Source organism: Thalassophryne amazonica, chromosome 12 (genome assembly GCF_902500255.1).
Source record: "Thalassophryne amazonica chromosome 12, fThaAma1.1, whole genome shotgun sequence".
Taxonomy (NCBI): domain Eukaryota; kingdom Metazoa; phylum Chordata; class Actinopteri; order Batrachoidiformes; family Batrachoididae; genus Thalassophryne; species Thalassophryne amazonica.
In genome coordinates, this window is record NC_047114.1 from 101,209,710 (window position 1) to 101,227,204 (window position 17,495).

Here is a 17,495-nt window from a genome sequence, read left to right on the forward strand (position 1 = left end):
ACAAAATAAAAATCCACTAGACAGGCCGTGGAGCAGCACAGGTAACGCACGACAACAGTGCTAAAAAATAAAATAAAAATCCACTAGACAGGCCGTGGAGCAGCACAGGTAACGCTCGACAACAGTGCTAAAAAATAAAATAAAAATCCACTAGACAGGCCGCGGAGCAGCACAGGTAACGCACGACAACAGTGCTAAAACAAAATAAAAATCCACTAGACAGGCTGCGGAGCAGCACAGGTAACGCACGACAACAGTGCTAAAACAAAATAAAAATCCACTGGACAGGCTGCGGAGCAGCACAGGCAACGCACGACAACAGTGCTAAAACAAAATAAAAATCCACTGGACAGGCTGCGGAGCAGCACAGGCAACGCACGACAACAGTGCTAAAACAAAATAAAAATCCACTGGACAGGCTGCGGAGCAGCACAGGTAACGCACGACAACAGTGCTAAAACAAAATAAAAATCCACTGGACAGGCTGCGGAGCAGCACAGGTAACGCACGACAACAGCGCCCAAAAAAACAAAATAAAAATCCACTGGACAGGCTGCGGAGCAGCACAGGTAACGCACGACAACAGCGCTAAAAAATAAAATAAAAATAAAAATCCACTGGACAGGCTGCGGAGCAGCACAGGTAACGCACGACAACAGTGCTAAAAAATAAAATAAAAATAAAAATCCACTGGACAGGCTGCGGAGCAGCACAGGTAACGCACGACAACAGTGCTAAAAAATAAAATAAAAATAAAAATCCACTGGACAGGCCGTGGAGCAGCACAGGTAACGCACGACAACAGTGCTAAAACAAAATAAAAATCCACTAGACAGGCTGTGGAGCAGCACAGGTAACGCACGCCAACAGTGCTAAAACAAAATAGAAATCCACTAGACAGGCTGTGGAGCAGCACAGGTAACGCACGACAACAGTGCTAAAACAAAATAAAAATCCACTAGACAGGCTGTGGAGCAGCACAGGTAACGCACGACAACAGTGCTAAAACAAAATAAAAATCCACTAGACAGGCTGTGGAGCAGCACAGGTAACGCACGACAACAGTGCTAAAACAAAATAAAAATCCACTAGACAGGCTGTGGAGCAGCACAGGTAACGCACGACAACAGTGCTAAAAAACAAAATAAAAATCCACTGGACAGGCTGTGGAGCAGCACAGGTAACGCACGACAACAGTGCTAAAAATAAAATAAAAATCCACTGGACAGGCTGTGGAGCAGCACAGGTAACGCACGACAACAGTGCTAAAATAAAATAAAAATCCACTAGGCAGGCTGTGGAGCAGCACAGGTAACGCACGACAACAGTGCTAAAAAACAAAATAAAAATCCACTAGGCAGGCTGTGGAGCAGCACAGGTAACGCACGACAACAGTGCTAAAAAATAAAATAAAAATCCACTGGACAGGCTGTGGAGCAGCACAGGTAACGCACGACAACAGTGCTAAAATAAAATAAAAATCCACTGACCAGGCTGTGGAGCAGCACAGGTAACGCACGACAACAGTGCTAAAAAATAAAATAAAAATCCACTGGACAGGCTGTGGAGCAGCACAGGTAACGCACGACAACAGTGCTAAAATAAAATAAAAATCCACTAGGCAGGCTGTGGAGCAGCACGACAACAGTGCTAAAAAATAAAATAAAAATAAAAACGAAAGCGTTAGCAAGCTAGTTAGCTTGCCAACGCTGATGAAGGTTAGCTGATAAAAGAGCTCCGTCGCGATGCTTCGACCGTTAGAGGTCTTCTTTAGGCGTTGGAGCACGGTGAAAAAGTAAAAAAAAGTAAAAAAGTCTTGAAAAAGACTGTTAATTCAAAGAACTCAAACAGCTCAGTTCAAACAGCTAACAGATACAGCAGAACACCGCTGTGCTCCGGAACCAGAAAAAAGTCCACCCTCCACCACAATAAGGTGGCAATTCAGGAAGGGGGCAATAATAAGAGTGGAAAATCTGGAATACTACACCAAAAATATGGTTGAATTTCACTAAATTTCAGCCTCGGCCCTAATTAAAGTCAGTCCTGCAGCTGAGTACTTTAACAGTGGTTCTGAAATGCCACTAAAGACCCAGACTCGATCAAATACTATGAATCACAATTTATCCGTTTATATGACACAGAGAGCTTTAAAGACACGGGCCAAATTAAGATTTTTGAGTTGATTTCAAGAAATCAACCCTCTATAAATTTTCCACACTCAGGCTACAACTAAAAACATGACTGTTGTGTAACCAGCAGAGAAAAATGTGAGTTCCTGTGAATTTCACCCCTCAAGCTGTTACATTTTCAGAACTGTGTCCCTGTGAAGTACCGACCTGAGTGACGGCCATCAGGTGTAGGCCTGAACCTGCCCCCGTATAATGGGGTGTAAAAGCAAAATGCCAACACAGTTTCCTGCCTCCCTGTGGGACCTAATGGCACACAGAGACTGACTATGATGCAAATGCAAAACTTTATTGGCTCTTTGTTGATTTTTTTTTTTTCTCCACTTTCATTTTTTGATACTCTGTGTGCTTCTTGCCCTGTGTGCTGCTATACAATGCTGCTGTAACCTCAGTTTCTCTGAGGAAGTCTTTCCGAGGGATACAAACAAAACATCACGTTCACCGCTGAGCACAAGTGCCCCAACATTAAGATTAAGCTGCTTTTTAAGCTTGCACTCAGCTGACCCCCAGGTGGGCAGGCCTTCACCTGTCGTATGGATCAGTGGAGTTATCCGACTGGTTGAATAATATTGCGTTTGACATTGAGCAGGTGACCGTGATCACATTGTTTTATACAAGCGGTATATCTAAACTTTAAAATGCATGTGTTTGTCTCAGCGTGATGAGCAAAGAACAGAACATTTCATGGCGCCAATGGGTTCGTTCCAGACAGGGATACTAAGACCTTGGTTTTATCAGTTTAGACTGTACATAAATGATGACATTTTTGAGCATGCGTCAGAGCTGCATGCCCAAATGAACCTTGACCTGTTTTAAGGGGTCAAAGGTCACATTCTTTTTCCTGTTGTTATGCTCATACGGCTGAGGGTACTTTAACATTGTGTTCTGTGTTTTTACATTTACACCAATTAAAGTAGACCTGCATTGAAATAAATGCAGTCAGATCTTTGGACCAAAAAATGACATATTTACACATAAGATCCTTCTGAATGTAGTAAAGTAAATCTGCAAGTACAGATCTGTCATTCAACGGAGAAATCTTCATTCAAAAATGACAAATTTACAGCTACAATTTAGCCCTCCGCAAAACTGTCATCACATCCGGGACGCTGCTGAGACGTCAGGGAAAAGACCCTCTCCCAGCATGCACTGCGCGCGCCAACTGTAATTTGTGGATTTACATCATTTTGCATCTGCACCTTTTTCTTGTCTTATACGGAAGGATCTACTTTTTTTTTTTAACTTCATATTGTCTTGCGGCACGTTTGGTGAGTACACATTTCTTTAATTTGTGCTTGAAAATTATTTTGGGGCACTTTTTCATACGCCCGTTTGAGTGGTGTCGCAATGAAAATCTACTGTCTTTCACCTCCGGTGTTACCGTCGCGGGGTACGGAGGCGGGACCCGCAAAGAATCCAAGTCATTAAAAAGATATAAACCTCTCCGGCCACGGAGCTCTGCGGCTCCGATTACCGAGACGTGCGGCGCTGCGGAAAGTCTGTCCTTGCAGCTACAGGTGTCACCGGCCGCTTCGCATCAAAACGGTGAGCGTAGTCTCTGGACTTTTGCGAAGTTGGCTGCACCTCCATTCAGTAGACAGGGACGTGGTGCCGGCTGCACAGCAGACACGGGGGCGATGTGAGTGGCCCGCTTCTGCGTTTACCAAGCACGCCGACTCAGTAAGCGCAGCAGAGGCAGAGAGCGAGGCGTCAGGGAAGAACGTCGCCCACTGTCGATGTCACCGCTGATCTGAGTATGCAGAGCTGTATCTCACATTCATTGCTGCTTACTTTTGGATGCTGAAACCAGGACGTGTATAACAGTAACATTACTAACAGATAAAATCAATTTCAATGTAGGATCGGACTGAAGGCGGGAGAGCTGCGTCTTCTGCCGGACATCACTGCAATGACCCGGATGTACAAACAGTTTTCGCTGAGGTCCAAATTTTAGCTGCAAATTTGTCTTTTTTTTAAATGAAGATTTCTCCGCTGAATTACAAATTTGGGCTTACAGATTTACTTTACTGCATTCATAAGGGTCTTATAAATACATATCAGCTATTTCTTTCTGAGATCTGATCACATTTATTTCAATGCAGGTCTACTTTAACACAAACAAAATCCTCATTTTCATACTGATGTCTGTGTCACAGCTGTTTGCTTTGGCAGCCTCACTGTGATTGTGATTGGTTGTTTTCTGCAGCCTCACTGTGATTGGTTGTTTTCTGCAGGCCATCCGTTATTTGGCAGAATGTCGAGCTAACCAGGAGAAGCTGAAAGGAGAGCTGGGAATGATGCTGAGCCTCCAGAACGTAGTGCAGAAGTGAGTCATCCAGATGAAGATGGACTTGAATCTACGGATGCAGAGTTACATCAGAAACGTGGCAGAAGCTAAAAATGTCGTTGTTGTCATCTGCATGTATGAATGTTTGTGCCGATAAAAGTGTCTGATAAAGTGACGCACTAAGACCACAGTTTGTGTGGCCTTGTCATTTTTAAGACACATGACCAACAAACTGCGTTATTTGTTGAGGAAGTAGAAGTGCATTATGGGAAATGTGGTTTGTTTGGAGCTTTAGCAGAGTTAGCCTGAAGAAAAGGTTGGGTTTCAGACCGTGACGGAGGACCTGAGGGAGTTTTAGAACTGCTGCTCTTTAAGGACATTTCAAAAAACTGATAACACTGGACTCAGCTAAAACGAGGTTGGACACGGAGGAGTCCTGCTGGACTGACAGTCTGCTGCTGTGATAATTATCTTGGAACCCGTCTCATGCTGGCTCTGGGCTGTGTTTTGTGTCTGCAGAACGACCACTCCAGGGGAAACAAAACTCTTGGCATCAGAAATCTATGAGCTGCTCCAGGCGTCGAGTGACTTGGCTCGCGAGCCTGCTGAGAAGGTGGTCAGCAGTCGTCGTAAAGCCCAGTTCTTCCTGGGTTCCAGCAACAAGAGAGCTAAGACGGTCATCCTCCACATCAACGGGCTGGACGACCCGGTGAGCAAAACCGGCACAGGAGCTGCCTGTTGTCTCTGACTGTCCTGTGACAGACATGTCCACCGCGCTGGCTGAATGACCGTGAAGGTCCTGAAATCCAGCAGCGGTGTTTCTGTGCCGGATTGCCAGGTGAGGTCCAGACTGTGCAGAGACGTTCTCCACATTAACATCTCATATGAGTTTAACGGCGTCCTGGGTGTGCTGACCCTCGGACGAGACGTCTCATCTGTGAGCACGGGCCGGTGCTGTGTACCACCACGCCACAGAACCACTCAGGCAGACAAGCCCGCCTCCTAAAGGAACCTCCACATTTCACCTGGCCATGGACACGCCCATGTTTCACCTGGCTTCAGCAGGTACATAGCCCCTTCATAGATTTGGGGGCAGAGTGGTTGTCTGCCTGGCTGGTCGGCACCCAGGATTGGGGCAGTTCCGTGGTGCGGCGAATGTGGTGACATGTGACATCAGTGTATGGACTCAGGCTCATCTTGGAAGAGGAGTGGCATCACTTATGGCCAGAAGGGATTTGCAGGAAGCCCTGCACATGAATAGTAAAATGGTAGAACTTTGTTCTGCCTCAAAGCTTCTCTGACCTACTTTGTGACACTTAATGTGGAGAAATCTAGTGACTACTCATGGTCACGTGACCATCTCAGTTTCCTGGTGGTGGTAATTGCAGCCGTAGACATCTGATCAAAGTTCATTTCAGTAGCTGAGAATTCTTCTGTTCCAGCGCCCAAACGGTCCCAAAGCCAGAGCTCATGGTGCCGTTTTAGGTTTAATCAAAGATATTGAGGAAAGTTATTCTCAGGCATTAAAGAATCTTAAACTTCACTTTACTGATCCCGAAGAGATCCTGTTCTGGAGTTAGTGAAAACATAGAACCCGTTTAAAAGAAGACAACTGATTCATTGTAATTCTACAGTAAAGTCCAGACAGGATTTGTTTTTTTAACTAACTCACTGTAATTCTACAGTAAAGTCCAGACAGGATTTGTTTTTTTAACTAACTCACTGTAATTCTCCAGTAAAGTCCAGACAGGATTCGTTTTTTTTTACTAACTCACTGTAATTCTCCAGTAAAGTCCAGACAGGATTCGTTTTTTTTTTTAACTAACTCACTGTAATTCTCCAGTAAAGTACAGGCAGGATTTGTTTTGTTTTTTTAACTAACTCACTGTAATTCTACAGTAAAGTACAGGCAGGATTTGTTTTTTAACTAACTCACTGTAATTCTACAGTAAAGTACAGGCAGGATTTGTTTTGTTTTTTTTAACTAACTTACTGTAATTCTACAGTAAAGTACAGGTAGGATTTGTTTTGTTTGTTTGTTTGTTTGTTTTTTTAACTAACTCACTGTAATTCTACAGTAAAGTACAGGCAGGATTTTTTTTTTTTTGCTAACTCACTGTAATTCTCCAGTAAAGTACAGGCAGGATTTGTCTTTTTTTAACTAACTCACTGTAATTCTACAGTAAAGTACAGGCAGGATTTGTTTTTTTTTTAAACTAACTCACTGTAATTCTTCAGTAAAGTCCAGACAGGATTTGTTTGTTTTTTTTAACTAACTCACTGTAATTTCACAGTAAAGTCCAGACAGGATTTGTTTTTTTAACTAACTCACTGTAATTCTACAGTAAAGTACAGGCAGGATTTGTTTTTGTTTTTAAGCAACTCACTGTAATTCTCCAGTAAAGTCCAGACAGGATTTTTTTTTTTTAACTAACTTACTGTAATTCTACAGTAAAGTACAGGTAGGATTTGTTTTGTTTGTTTTGTTTTTTTTAACTAACTCACTGTAATTCTACAGTAAAGTACAGGCAGGATTTTTTTTTTTTTTGCTAACTCACTGTAATTCTCCAGTAAAGTACAGGCAGGATTTGTCTTTTTTTAACTAACTCACTGTAATTCTGCAGTAAAGTACAGGCAGGATTTGTTTTTTTTTTAAACTAACTCACTGTAATTTCACAGTAAAGTCCAGACAGGATTTGTTTGTTTTTTTTTAAACTAACTCACTGTAATTTCACAGTAAAGTCCAGACAGGATTTGTTTTTTTAACTAACTCACTGTAATTCTACAGTAAAGTACAGGCAGGATTTGTTTTTTTTTTTTTAAGCAACTCACTGTAATTCTCCAGTAAAGTACAGACAGGATTTTTTTTTTAACTAACTCACTGTAATTCTTCAGTAAAGTACAGGCAGGATTTGTTTTTTTTTAACTAACTCACTGTAATTCTCCAGTAAAGTCCAGCCAGGATTTGTTTTTTTAACTGTCTCACTGTACTTCTACAGTAAAGTACAGGCAGTTGTTGTTTTTTTTTAATATATAACTAACTCACTGTAATTCTCCAGTAAAGTACAGGCACGATTTGTTTTGGGTTTTTTTACTAACTCACTGTAATTCTACAGTAAAGTCCAGACAGGATTTGTTTTGTTTTTTGTTTTTTTACTAACTCACTATAATTTCACAGTAAAGTCAAGGCAGGATTTGTTTTGTTTTTTGTTTTTTTACTAACTCACTATAATTTCACAGTAAAGTCCAGACAGGATTTGTATTTTTAACTAACTCACTGTACTTCTACAGTAAAGTACAGGCAGGATTTTTTTTTTTTTTTTTAGCTAACTCACTGTAATTCTCCAGTAAAGTACAGGCAGGATTTGTCTTTTTTTAACTAACTCACTGTAATTCTCCAGTAAAGTACAGGCAGGATTTGTTTTTTTTTTTGTTTTTTGTTTTTTTAACTGGCTCACTGTAATTCTACAGTAAAGTACAGGCAGTTGTTTTTTTTATTACTAACTCACTGTAATTCTACAGTGAAGTACAGAGAGGATTTGTTTTTTTTTTTTTAACTAACTCACTGTAATGCTCCAGTAAAGTCCAGACAGGATTTGTATTTTTAACTAACTCACTGTAATTCTACAGTAAAGTACAGGCAGGATTTGTTTTTTTTTTTAACTAACTCACTGTAATTCTACAGTAAAGTACAGGCAGGATTTGTTTTTTTTTTAACTAACTCACTGTAATTCTACAGTAAAGTACAGGCAGGATTTGTTTTTTTTTTAACTAACTCACTGTAATTCTACAGTAAAGTACAGGCAGGATTTGTTTTTTTAAACTAACTCACTGTAATTCTACAGTAAAGTACAGGCAGGATTTGTTTTTTTTTAACTAACTCACTGTAATTCTACAGTAAAGTACAGGCAGGATTTGTTTTTTTTTAACTAACTCACTGTAATTCTACAGTAAAGTACAGGCAGGATTTGTTTTTTTTAAACTAACTCACTGTAATTCTACAGTAAAGTACAGGCAGGATTTGTTTTTTTTAAACTAACTCACTGTAATTCTACAGTAAAGTACAAACACAATCTGGATATGCTGTTGTCACAAATTCAGAAGTATTGGATTCTACTTCGTTGCCATCATCATTCTCAGCGCAAGCAGCTGAATTAGTAGCTCTAACTGCAGCTTGTCATTTATTTAAAGGAAAGGCTGTAACAATCTATACAGACAGCCAGTACGCTTTCAGCACAGTGCATGTGTTTGCAAAACTGTGGGAAGAGCGTGGAATGGTGACATCATCTGGAAAACCAGTGACTCATGCCACACTCCTAACTGCACTACTGAAAGCTGTGAAATTGCCTAAACAAATTGCTATATGCAAATGTGCGGCTCACACCAAAGGCTCTGATATAGTTTCACAAGGAAATGATTTTGCTGACAGAGCTGCGAAGGCGGCAGCAGCAGCAGCTTCTTCTGTACAAAAGTACAGACAGGATTTTTTTTTTTTTTAACTAACTCACTGTAATTCTTCAGTAAAGTACAGGCAGGATTTGTTTTTTTTTTAACTAACTCACTGTAATGCTTCAGTAAAGTACAGGCAAGATTTGTTTTTTTTAACTGTCTCACTGTACTTCTCCAGTAAAGTCCAGCCAGGATTTGTTTTTTTAACTGGCTCACTGTAATTCTACAGTAAAGTCCAGACAGGATTTGTTTTTTTTTTAACTAACTCACTGTAATTCTACAGTAAAGTCCAGACAGGATTTGTTTTTTTTTTAACTAACTCACTGTAATTCTACAGTGAAGTACAGACAGGATTTTTTTTTTTTTTTTAACTAACTCACTGTAATTCTACAGTAAAGTACAGGCAGGATTTGTTTTTTGTTAAACTAACTCACTGTAATTCTTCAGTAAAGTACAGACAGGATTTGTTTTTTTTAACTGGCTCACTGTACTTCTACAGTAAAGTACAGGCAGTTTTGTTATTACTAACTCACTGTAATTCTCCAGTAAAGTACAGGCAGGATTTGTTTGTTTTTTTTAACTAACTCACTGTAATGCTCCAGTAAAGTCCAGACAGGATTTGTTTTTTTTAACTGGCTCACTGTACATCTACAGTAAAGTACAGGCAGGATTTGTTTTTGTTTTTTTTGTTTTTTTACTAACTCACTATAATTTCACAGTAAAGTCCAGACAGGATTTGTATTTTTAACTAACTCACTGTAATTCTACAGTAAAGTACAGGCAGGATTTGTTTTTTTAACTAACTCACTGTAATTCTTCAGTAAAGTACAGACAGGATTTGTTTTTATAACTAACTCACTGTAATTCTACGGTAAAGTCCAGACAGGAGTTGTTTTTTTTTTTTTATTACTAACTCACTATAATTTCACAGTAAAGTCCAGACAGGATTTGTATTTTTAACTAACTCACTGTACTTCTAACTTTTTTTTAAAAAATGCAGATGATGATTTTAAAACCGTCTGTCTGACTGATTTCTTCCCGCTCAGAGTCGGAGGAGTCTGTGTGAGGAGGCCCTGCTGAAGATCAGAGGAGTCATCAGCTTCACCTTCCAGATGGCCGTCAAACGCTGCGTCGTCCGAATCCGATCAGACCTGAAGGCCGAGGTGAGACCACGGACTCCTCATCCTCGCTGTGGCTTTGGGAATGATTTCATCATCGCATGACCTGACCCAAAGGGTTTGTCCATTTCTCCCGTCCAGGCTCTGGCGTCCGCCATCGCGTCAACTCGGGTGATGACGGCGCAGCAGGTGGTGAAGACTGGAGATGGAGACGAGGTCAGTGTGTTGGTGGAATGTGGACTCGACCCTGGAGGTTCCTGGTCCTTGTGTTGTGTGTGCCGCTGACAGCTGGGCTTTCTCTTCTGCAGGTGTTGGTTCCGTTTGCTGAGGACAGCTCTGTGGAGGTGGAGCAGAACGTGGACTTGCCAGACTACCTGCCTGAGGATGAAAGTCCTTCCCAGGAGCCTGACAAGGCAGTAAGCCGAGTGGGGTCTAGCCAGGACGGAACCAGCTGGCTTGGCGCCGCCGCCAACTTCCTTTCCCGCTCTTTCTACTGGTGACCTCACAGGGTGGTCCCACCCTCCCTCACCTGTTCAAAAGGTCTAACTATGAACCAGAAGGACCAGCACACTCCACAGGATGGCGGGTTCAAGGAGAGAAACCGGGACCATGGTTTTCCTTTGATGTTGTAACTTTTAAAACTCAACAGTTCTTCATAAGACGCAGAAACGGTTGTTACCACAGTAACATCTGGAGGAAACCTGCACAGTGGGATCAAAACAGACTTCTTATCTTTTTTCTGCTGTTCAGTTATTTATTTGAAGTGAGGAAGTACTGAGCGATGTTTTTGCTGCGCCTTTGATTTCACCACTTGCCCAGAAGTTACAATCATCACAACTCATGTTCTGTAAAGTGACCACGATGACATCACCACAGGTCCACAGCGGTGCCACAGCCTCCACACTGGAACCACCCAGGTCGACCTCAGTCCACCCCGCCTCCCAAAGTCGCCTCTGAGAGGAACCGCACGTGGCCCAGGACACGCCCACGTCTCACAGGGTGGATGCAGGTGTTCTGTCGGACCCTGGGTCGGTCCCGTAGAGCGGTGGAGGTGGTGACGTGACGCACATGCTCCCAGACCGAACCGGAGCCTAGAGTGGAGACGCGAGCTGGTGGAACACTGTGACAAACAGAAACTTGAACTTGAAGGCACCATGGCCCCGTTTACATGCGCATGAAAATCCGCTTTCTGTCTGATTATTAAGTGTTCATGTAAATGGTAAAATCCATTAACGACCGCCAGCCGACTGTGGGAAATCAGACCAACGCACCTGGAATTCTCCCCAATACTCTGATTTCTTCAGTACATGTAAACCATCGATCAGATTTATTTTGTTTAAAATCTGTGCGTGTGAAAGCAGCTGTTACTCACATGTCCAAAACTAACAGGATGTCCTTGAACCTCCCTGTGTGTTGTCATGGCAATCTGTGCAGTTTATCAATCAATCAATGTCAATTTTATTTATATAGCGCCAAATCACAACAAACAGTTGCCGCAAGGCGCTTTATATTGTAAGGCAAGGCCATACAATAATTATGTAAAACCCCAACGGTCAAAACGACCCCCTGTGAGCAAGCACTTGGCTACAGTGGGAAGGAAAAACTCCCTTTTAACAGGAAGAAACCTCCAGCAGAACCAGGCTCAGGGAGGGGCAGTCTTCTGCTGGGACTGGTTGGGGCTGAGGGAGAGAACCAGGAAAAAGACATGCTGTGGAGGGGAGCAGAGATCAATCACTAATGATTAAATGCAGAGTGGTGCATACAGAGCAAAAAGAGAAAGAAACACTCAGTGCATCATGGGAACCCCCCAGCAGTCTAAGTCTATAGCAGCATAACTAAGGGTTGGTTCAGGGTCACCTAATCCAGCCCTAACTATAAGCTTTAGCAAAAAGGAAAGTTTTAAGCCTAATCTTAAAAGTAGAGAGGGTGTCTGTCTCCCTGATCCGAATTGGGAGCTGGTTCCACAGGAGAGGAGCCTGAAAGCTGAAGGCTCTGCCTCCCATTCTACTCTTACAAACCCTAGGAACTACAAGTAAGCCTGCAGTCTGAGAGCGAAGCGCTCTATTGGGGTGATATGGTACTATGAGGTCCCTAAGATAAGAAGGGACCTGATTATTCAAAACCTTATAAGTAAGAAGAAGAATTTTAAATTCTATTCTAGAATTAACAGGAAGCCAATGAAGAGAGGCCAATATGGGTGAGATATGCTCTCTCCTTCTAGTCCCCGTCAGTACTCTAGCTGCAGCATTTTGAATTAACTGAAGGCTTTTCAGGGAACTTTTAGGACAACCTGATAATAATGAATTACAATAGTCCAGCCTAGAGGAAATAAATGCATGAATTAGTTTTTCAGCATCACTCTGAGACAAGACCTTTCTCATTTTAGAGATATTGCGTAAATGCAAAAAAGCAGTCCTACATATTTGTTTAATATGCACTTTGAATGACATTTCCTGATCAAAAATGACTCCACGATTGCTCACAGTATTACTATAGGTCAGGGTAATGCCATCCAGAGTAAGGATCGGGTTAGACAAGATGTTTCTAAGATTTGTGGGGCCAAGTACAATAACTTCAGTTTTATCTGAGTTTAAAAGCAGGAAATTAGAGGTCATCCATGTCTTTATGTCTGTAAGACAATCTTGCAGTTTAGCTAATTGGTGTGTGTCCTCTGGCTTCATGGATAGATAAAGCTGGGTATCATCTGCGTAACAATGAAAATTTAAACAATGCCGTCTAATAATACTGCCTAAGGGAAGCATGTATAAAGTGAATAAAATTGGTCCTAGCACAGAACCTTGTGGAACTCCATAATTAACCTTAGTCTGTGAAGAAGATTCCCCATTTACATGAACAAATTGTAATCTATTAGATAAATATGATTCAAACCACCGCAGCGCAGTGCCTTTAATACCTATGGCATGCTCTAATCTCTGTAATAAAATTTTATGGTCAACAGTATCAAAAGCAGCACTGAGGTCTAACAGAACAAGCACAGAGATGAGTCCACTGTCTGAGGCCATAAGATCATTTGTAACCTTCACTAATGCTGTTTCTGTACTATGATGAATTCTGAAACCTGACTGAAACTCTTCAAATAGACCATTCATCTGCAGATGATCAGTTAGCTGTTTTACAACTACCCTTTCAAGAATTTTTGAGAGAAAAGGAAGGTTGGAGATTGGCCTATAATTAGCTAAGATAGCTGGGTCAAGTGATGGCTTTTTAAATAATGGTTTAATTACTGCCACCTTAAAAGCCTGTGGTACATAGCCAACTAATAAAGATAGATTGATCATATTTAAGATCGAAGCATTAAATAATGGTAGGGCTTCCTTGAGCAGCCTGGTAGGAATGGGGTCTAATAAACATGTTGATGGTTTGGATGAAGTAACTAATGAAAATAACTCAGACAGAACAATCTGAGAGAAAGAGTCTAACCAAATACCAGCATCACTGAAAGCAGCCAAAGATAATGATATGTCTTTCGGATGGTTATGAGTAATTTTTTCTCTAATAGTTCAAATTTTATTAGCAAAAAAAGTCATGAAGTCATTACTAGTTAAAGTTAAAGGAATACTCGGCTCAATAGAGCTCTGACTCTTTGTCAGCCTGGCTACAGTGCTAATATAGACACATATTATAGTTTGGTTGAGTTTCTTAAAACCGTGACATCATATTTCAGGTGCAAGGACATCATCTGCCCGAGCCTCTACACAGACGCACAGAGAGACAGACGCACAGAGAGAGAGACAGAGCACTCTTTTTCAGTCTGTGCTTTCTTCTTTCTCCACTTCCAACTAATGAACTGAAACCATGTAAACTTAGTTTGTACAGTTTTGCAAAGACTTTGCGTCTGTCTGTCCGTCTGCTCAGCATAAGTCCAGTCCTGTTACTGCCACTCTTCATGTTCACAGGGAACATTCTGGGGACACAGACCTTGGACAAGTTCAAAGATTGCTAACCTGGACCTATTTTAATAGGTCAAAAGGTCACATTCTGTTTCCTATAGGCATGGGTGGTGGCCAAGTGGGTTGTCTGCTTGGTTTCAGTGCAGAAGGTTCCTAGTTCAAATCCCACCCCTGCCACATTTCTCTGTAAGTTGGGTCGGGAACGACATCCGGTGTCAAACTTGTGCCAAATCAACATGCAGACCTACTTTGGATCTGCTGTGGCGAACCCGAGTGAAAAACAAGGGAGCAGCCGAAGGGTTTTACTTCACGCTGATACGGCCGAGGGTATGTTAGCATTGCGTTGTATTTCCAGTTATGGGATTACTGAAGTGCGTGTAAACGCATCAGATTACGACGGTTATCTGAATATTATGGTCATTTGAACGGGGTCATTGTTAGTCAGAGTTTGGGTTGATGGTTCTTGTTCGGTTAGCTCTGTACGACAATCAACGGCTCAAATTTAGCACTCAGAACCCCCAAAGACCTTTAAGCCCTGATCAGACTGAATAATGAACGATGAATAATGAGCCACGTAGCATGAATTTTGTTTTGGTGCGAGTCGAGTTATTCAAGAAACAGCTCTTAGAGGCAGATTATTCAGCTAAGAAGGCTCATCTCTGACTGTGGCGCTAATTTCATGAAGTTCAAAATTTAGCAAAAATAGTACAGGGCGATTTGTGTACAACGTACTGCAGCGACAAACAAGTGTTAGAGGCATGTCAGTGGTGAGTACGAGGCTGTTAGAGACCCATTATCTGAGTACCTGGCAGCTACGAGGACAGGACAGACTACCTGCAACAGAGCAGGTTCCACTCTGAGAAAGTCTTTTTTTTAATATGTTTCCTGCAGTTCAATTTCGATGCAATTTATTCATTTTATATAGCTTCACACAAAATTCAGAGAATAAAATAAAATGAATTAAGAGTAAAAAAGTGTAGAACTATACTATGCCAGTATGCTAGTCATACAGAAGGGAAAATAAGTGCATCTCAAGTCTGGACTTGAAAGTCTCCACAGAATCTGACTTGTTTTATTGATGCAGGGAGATCATTCCACAGAACAGGGGCACGATAAGAGAAAACTCTGTGACCTGCAGACTTCTTATTCACCTTAGGGACACAAAGTAGTCCTGCACCCTGAGAACACAGAGTCCGGGCTGGTACGTAAGGTTTAATTAGGTCAGCTAAGTAGGGAGGTGCCAGTCCATGAACAATTTTATAGACTAGTAGCAGAACCTTAAAATCTGATCTCACTGGGACAGGAAGCCAGTGAAGAGACGCCAAAATGGGTGTAATGTGGTCGAACTTTCTGCTTCATGTCAAAAGTCTGGCTGCAGCATTTTGAACCAATTGGAGAGCCCTAATGCTGGACTGTGGTAAACCAGAAAATAGAACATTGCAGTAGTCCAATCTAGAAGAGACAAACGCATGAATCAGGGTGTCAGCATCAGCCATAGACAGGATGGGACGAATAGGCGCTATATTTCACAGGTGGAAGAAAGCAGTCATAATATTTCTAATGTGGAGGTCAAAGGACAATGTAGGATCAAAAAATTAACTCAAGGTTCCTCACTTTGTCAGTGTGATATATGACACACAAGCCTAGGCTGAGCGTTAGCTGGTCAAATTGTGGCCGATGTCTCACTGGACCAAGAACCATCATCTCAGTCTTATCAGAGTTTAAAAGTAGGACGTTTTTAGGCATCCAACTTCTCACTGATGCAAGGAAATCTTCTAAGGATTTTATGTGAACGAGATTACCAGCAGTTATTGGCATGTATAACTGAGTATCATCTGCATAGCAGTGAAAGGTAATCCCAGAACGCCGCAATATGTGCCCAAGGGGTGCTATCTTGAACTTACTTATTTTGAACTTATTTATTTGGCATCTAAAGGGAGAAAAGCAGGGGGCCTAAGACGGACCTGTGTGGAACCCCAAATTTCATTTCTCTAAGGTTAGAGGTAGTGTTACTGTACAAAACACAGTGAGAACGACTGGTCAAGTATGATGTCAACCATGCAAGGGCACTCCCAGTAATCCCAAAATGATTTTCCAGCCTATCAAGTAGAATATGATGATCCACTGTATCAAATGCAGCACTGAGATCTAACAGCAACAGAACCGTAGTGGTGTCTGAATCCATTGTAAGCAGATCATTCACCACTTTAGTGAGAGCCGTCTCTGTGGAATGATATTTTCTAAAAGCAGACTGCAGTGGCTCAAAGAGATTATTCTCAGTAAGATAGTCCATGTGCTGCCGTGAAACCACTTTTTCAATATACAAGCCCAATTCCAATGAAGTTGGGATGTTGTGTAAAATAAATAAAAGCAGAATACAATGATTTTCAAATTCAGTTGAATACACCACAAAGACAAGATATTTAATGTTCAAACTGATAAACTTTAGTTTATGTGCAAATATCTGCTCATTTTGAAATGGAAGCCTGCAACATGTTTCATGCAAGTAATTGTTGAACCAGGGTGACTGTTTTTGGAGGCGGGGGGGTAAAGGTGGCGCAATCATGTTGAGTGTCATTTTGAGCACTGAGTTTAAACTATCCACAAGTCTGTCTACTGACTGGGTATTTGTCAAATGTGAAGCTAAGACATCAGGCAGTTTAGCTTCAAGTTCAGTCTTAGTTGAGGAGTTGATGCATCACCGTAATGATAAATAAGGTTGTTGTTCCAGTAAACACAGCAGTAAAACTGTAAACTTAATAAGTGATCAGAGACCACTGATGTAAGAGGTGTGATGTCAATATTCGTGACAGCAATACCACGTGTGAGAACCAGATCCAGGGTATTTCCACTAATGTGCTTCAAGTCCTGAATGCATGAGAGCGTGACAACATATTGACTTGAGAGCTCTGCCTTGGCAGTTTGTCGCTGCTTTAGCGTGTGAATGTTTACGGGATCATCGATTAACTGAAGGTGAACTCAGAGCGACCTGGTCCGACTCGGTACAAATCACCTTTTTGTTGTTTTTCTGTGGAAAGGTCAGAGGTCTCACAGTTTTAGGAGTTCCTGGATCAGTCTGTCGTTGACACACAAACACCCTGATGTGAAAGTTTGGACACAGAGTCCATCATGGATGTGGATCCTGTTCCAGAACTATCATGTGACTGTTTGATGTCTTAGTTCCGCCCCTTTGACTGACATCGTTTGGTCTCCATGTATTTGGCTGAAAATAGTTGTGTGTTTTTGTTTATTTTGTTTCTTTCTGATGGTTTTCAAGTTTTCCTGCTGTCAGACTTTGTGGTGATTTTGAACGTCTGCTTGATGTGAAATAAAGTTTGTTTTGAAATACTGGATTGTGTTAAAAGACTCCCTGTTGGTGGGGGGGTCAGAACCAGAATGTGTCTGGTCCCACTGAGCAGGAACATGTTAGTCCTGTTTTGGTCCTGGTCTTTTGTGGACTTACAAAGGTGTGCAGGTCAGGTGTGTGTGTCTGTACGTGTCCCTCCCCTGTCCAAGGTCAGCCCCCCTTGCCCTATGACCCAGA

The 17,495-nt window shown here is 41.7% G+C and overlaps 2 protein-coding genes across 3 annotated transcripts in view; both read left to right on the top strand.

The window, feature by feature from the left end:
- Nucleotides 1-11,583, top strand: part of LOC117521667 (armadillo repeat-containing protein 1-like) — a 32,951-nt gene extending 21,368 nt beyond the window's left edge. For both annotated transcript variants that reach the window (XM_034182996.1, XM_034182995.1), the window contains exons 3-7: nucleotides 4,421-4,512; nucleotides 4,993-5,182; nucleotides 9,969-10,085; nucleotides 10,182-10,256; nucleotides 10,349-11,583. In XM_034182996.1, the coding sequence (XP_034038887.1) occupies nucleotides 4,421-4,512; nucleotides 4,993-5,182; nucleotides 9,969-10,085; nucleotides 10,182-10,256; nucleotides 10,349-10,540 (666 nt within the window). In that variant the 3' untranslated portion in view covers nucleotides 10,541-11,583. The remainder of the gene's footprint in view (nucleotides 1-4,420; nucleotides 4,513-4,992; nucleotides 5,183-9,968; nucleotides 10,086-10,181; nucleotides 10,257-10,348) is intronic.
- A 5,205-nt stretch (nucleotides 11,584-16,788) lies between these two features.
- Nucleotides 16,789-17,495, top strand: part of LOC117521666 (cytochrome P450 7B1) — a 36,690-nt gene continuing 35,983 nt past the window's right edge. Inside the window, exons 1-2 of the mRNA XM_034182994.1 lie at nucleotides 16,789-16,793; nucleotides 17,382-17,385. The gene's annotated coding sequence lies outside the window, so the exon portion shown is untranslated. The remainder of the gene's footprint in view (nucleotides 16,794-17,381; nucleotides 17,386-17,495) is intronic.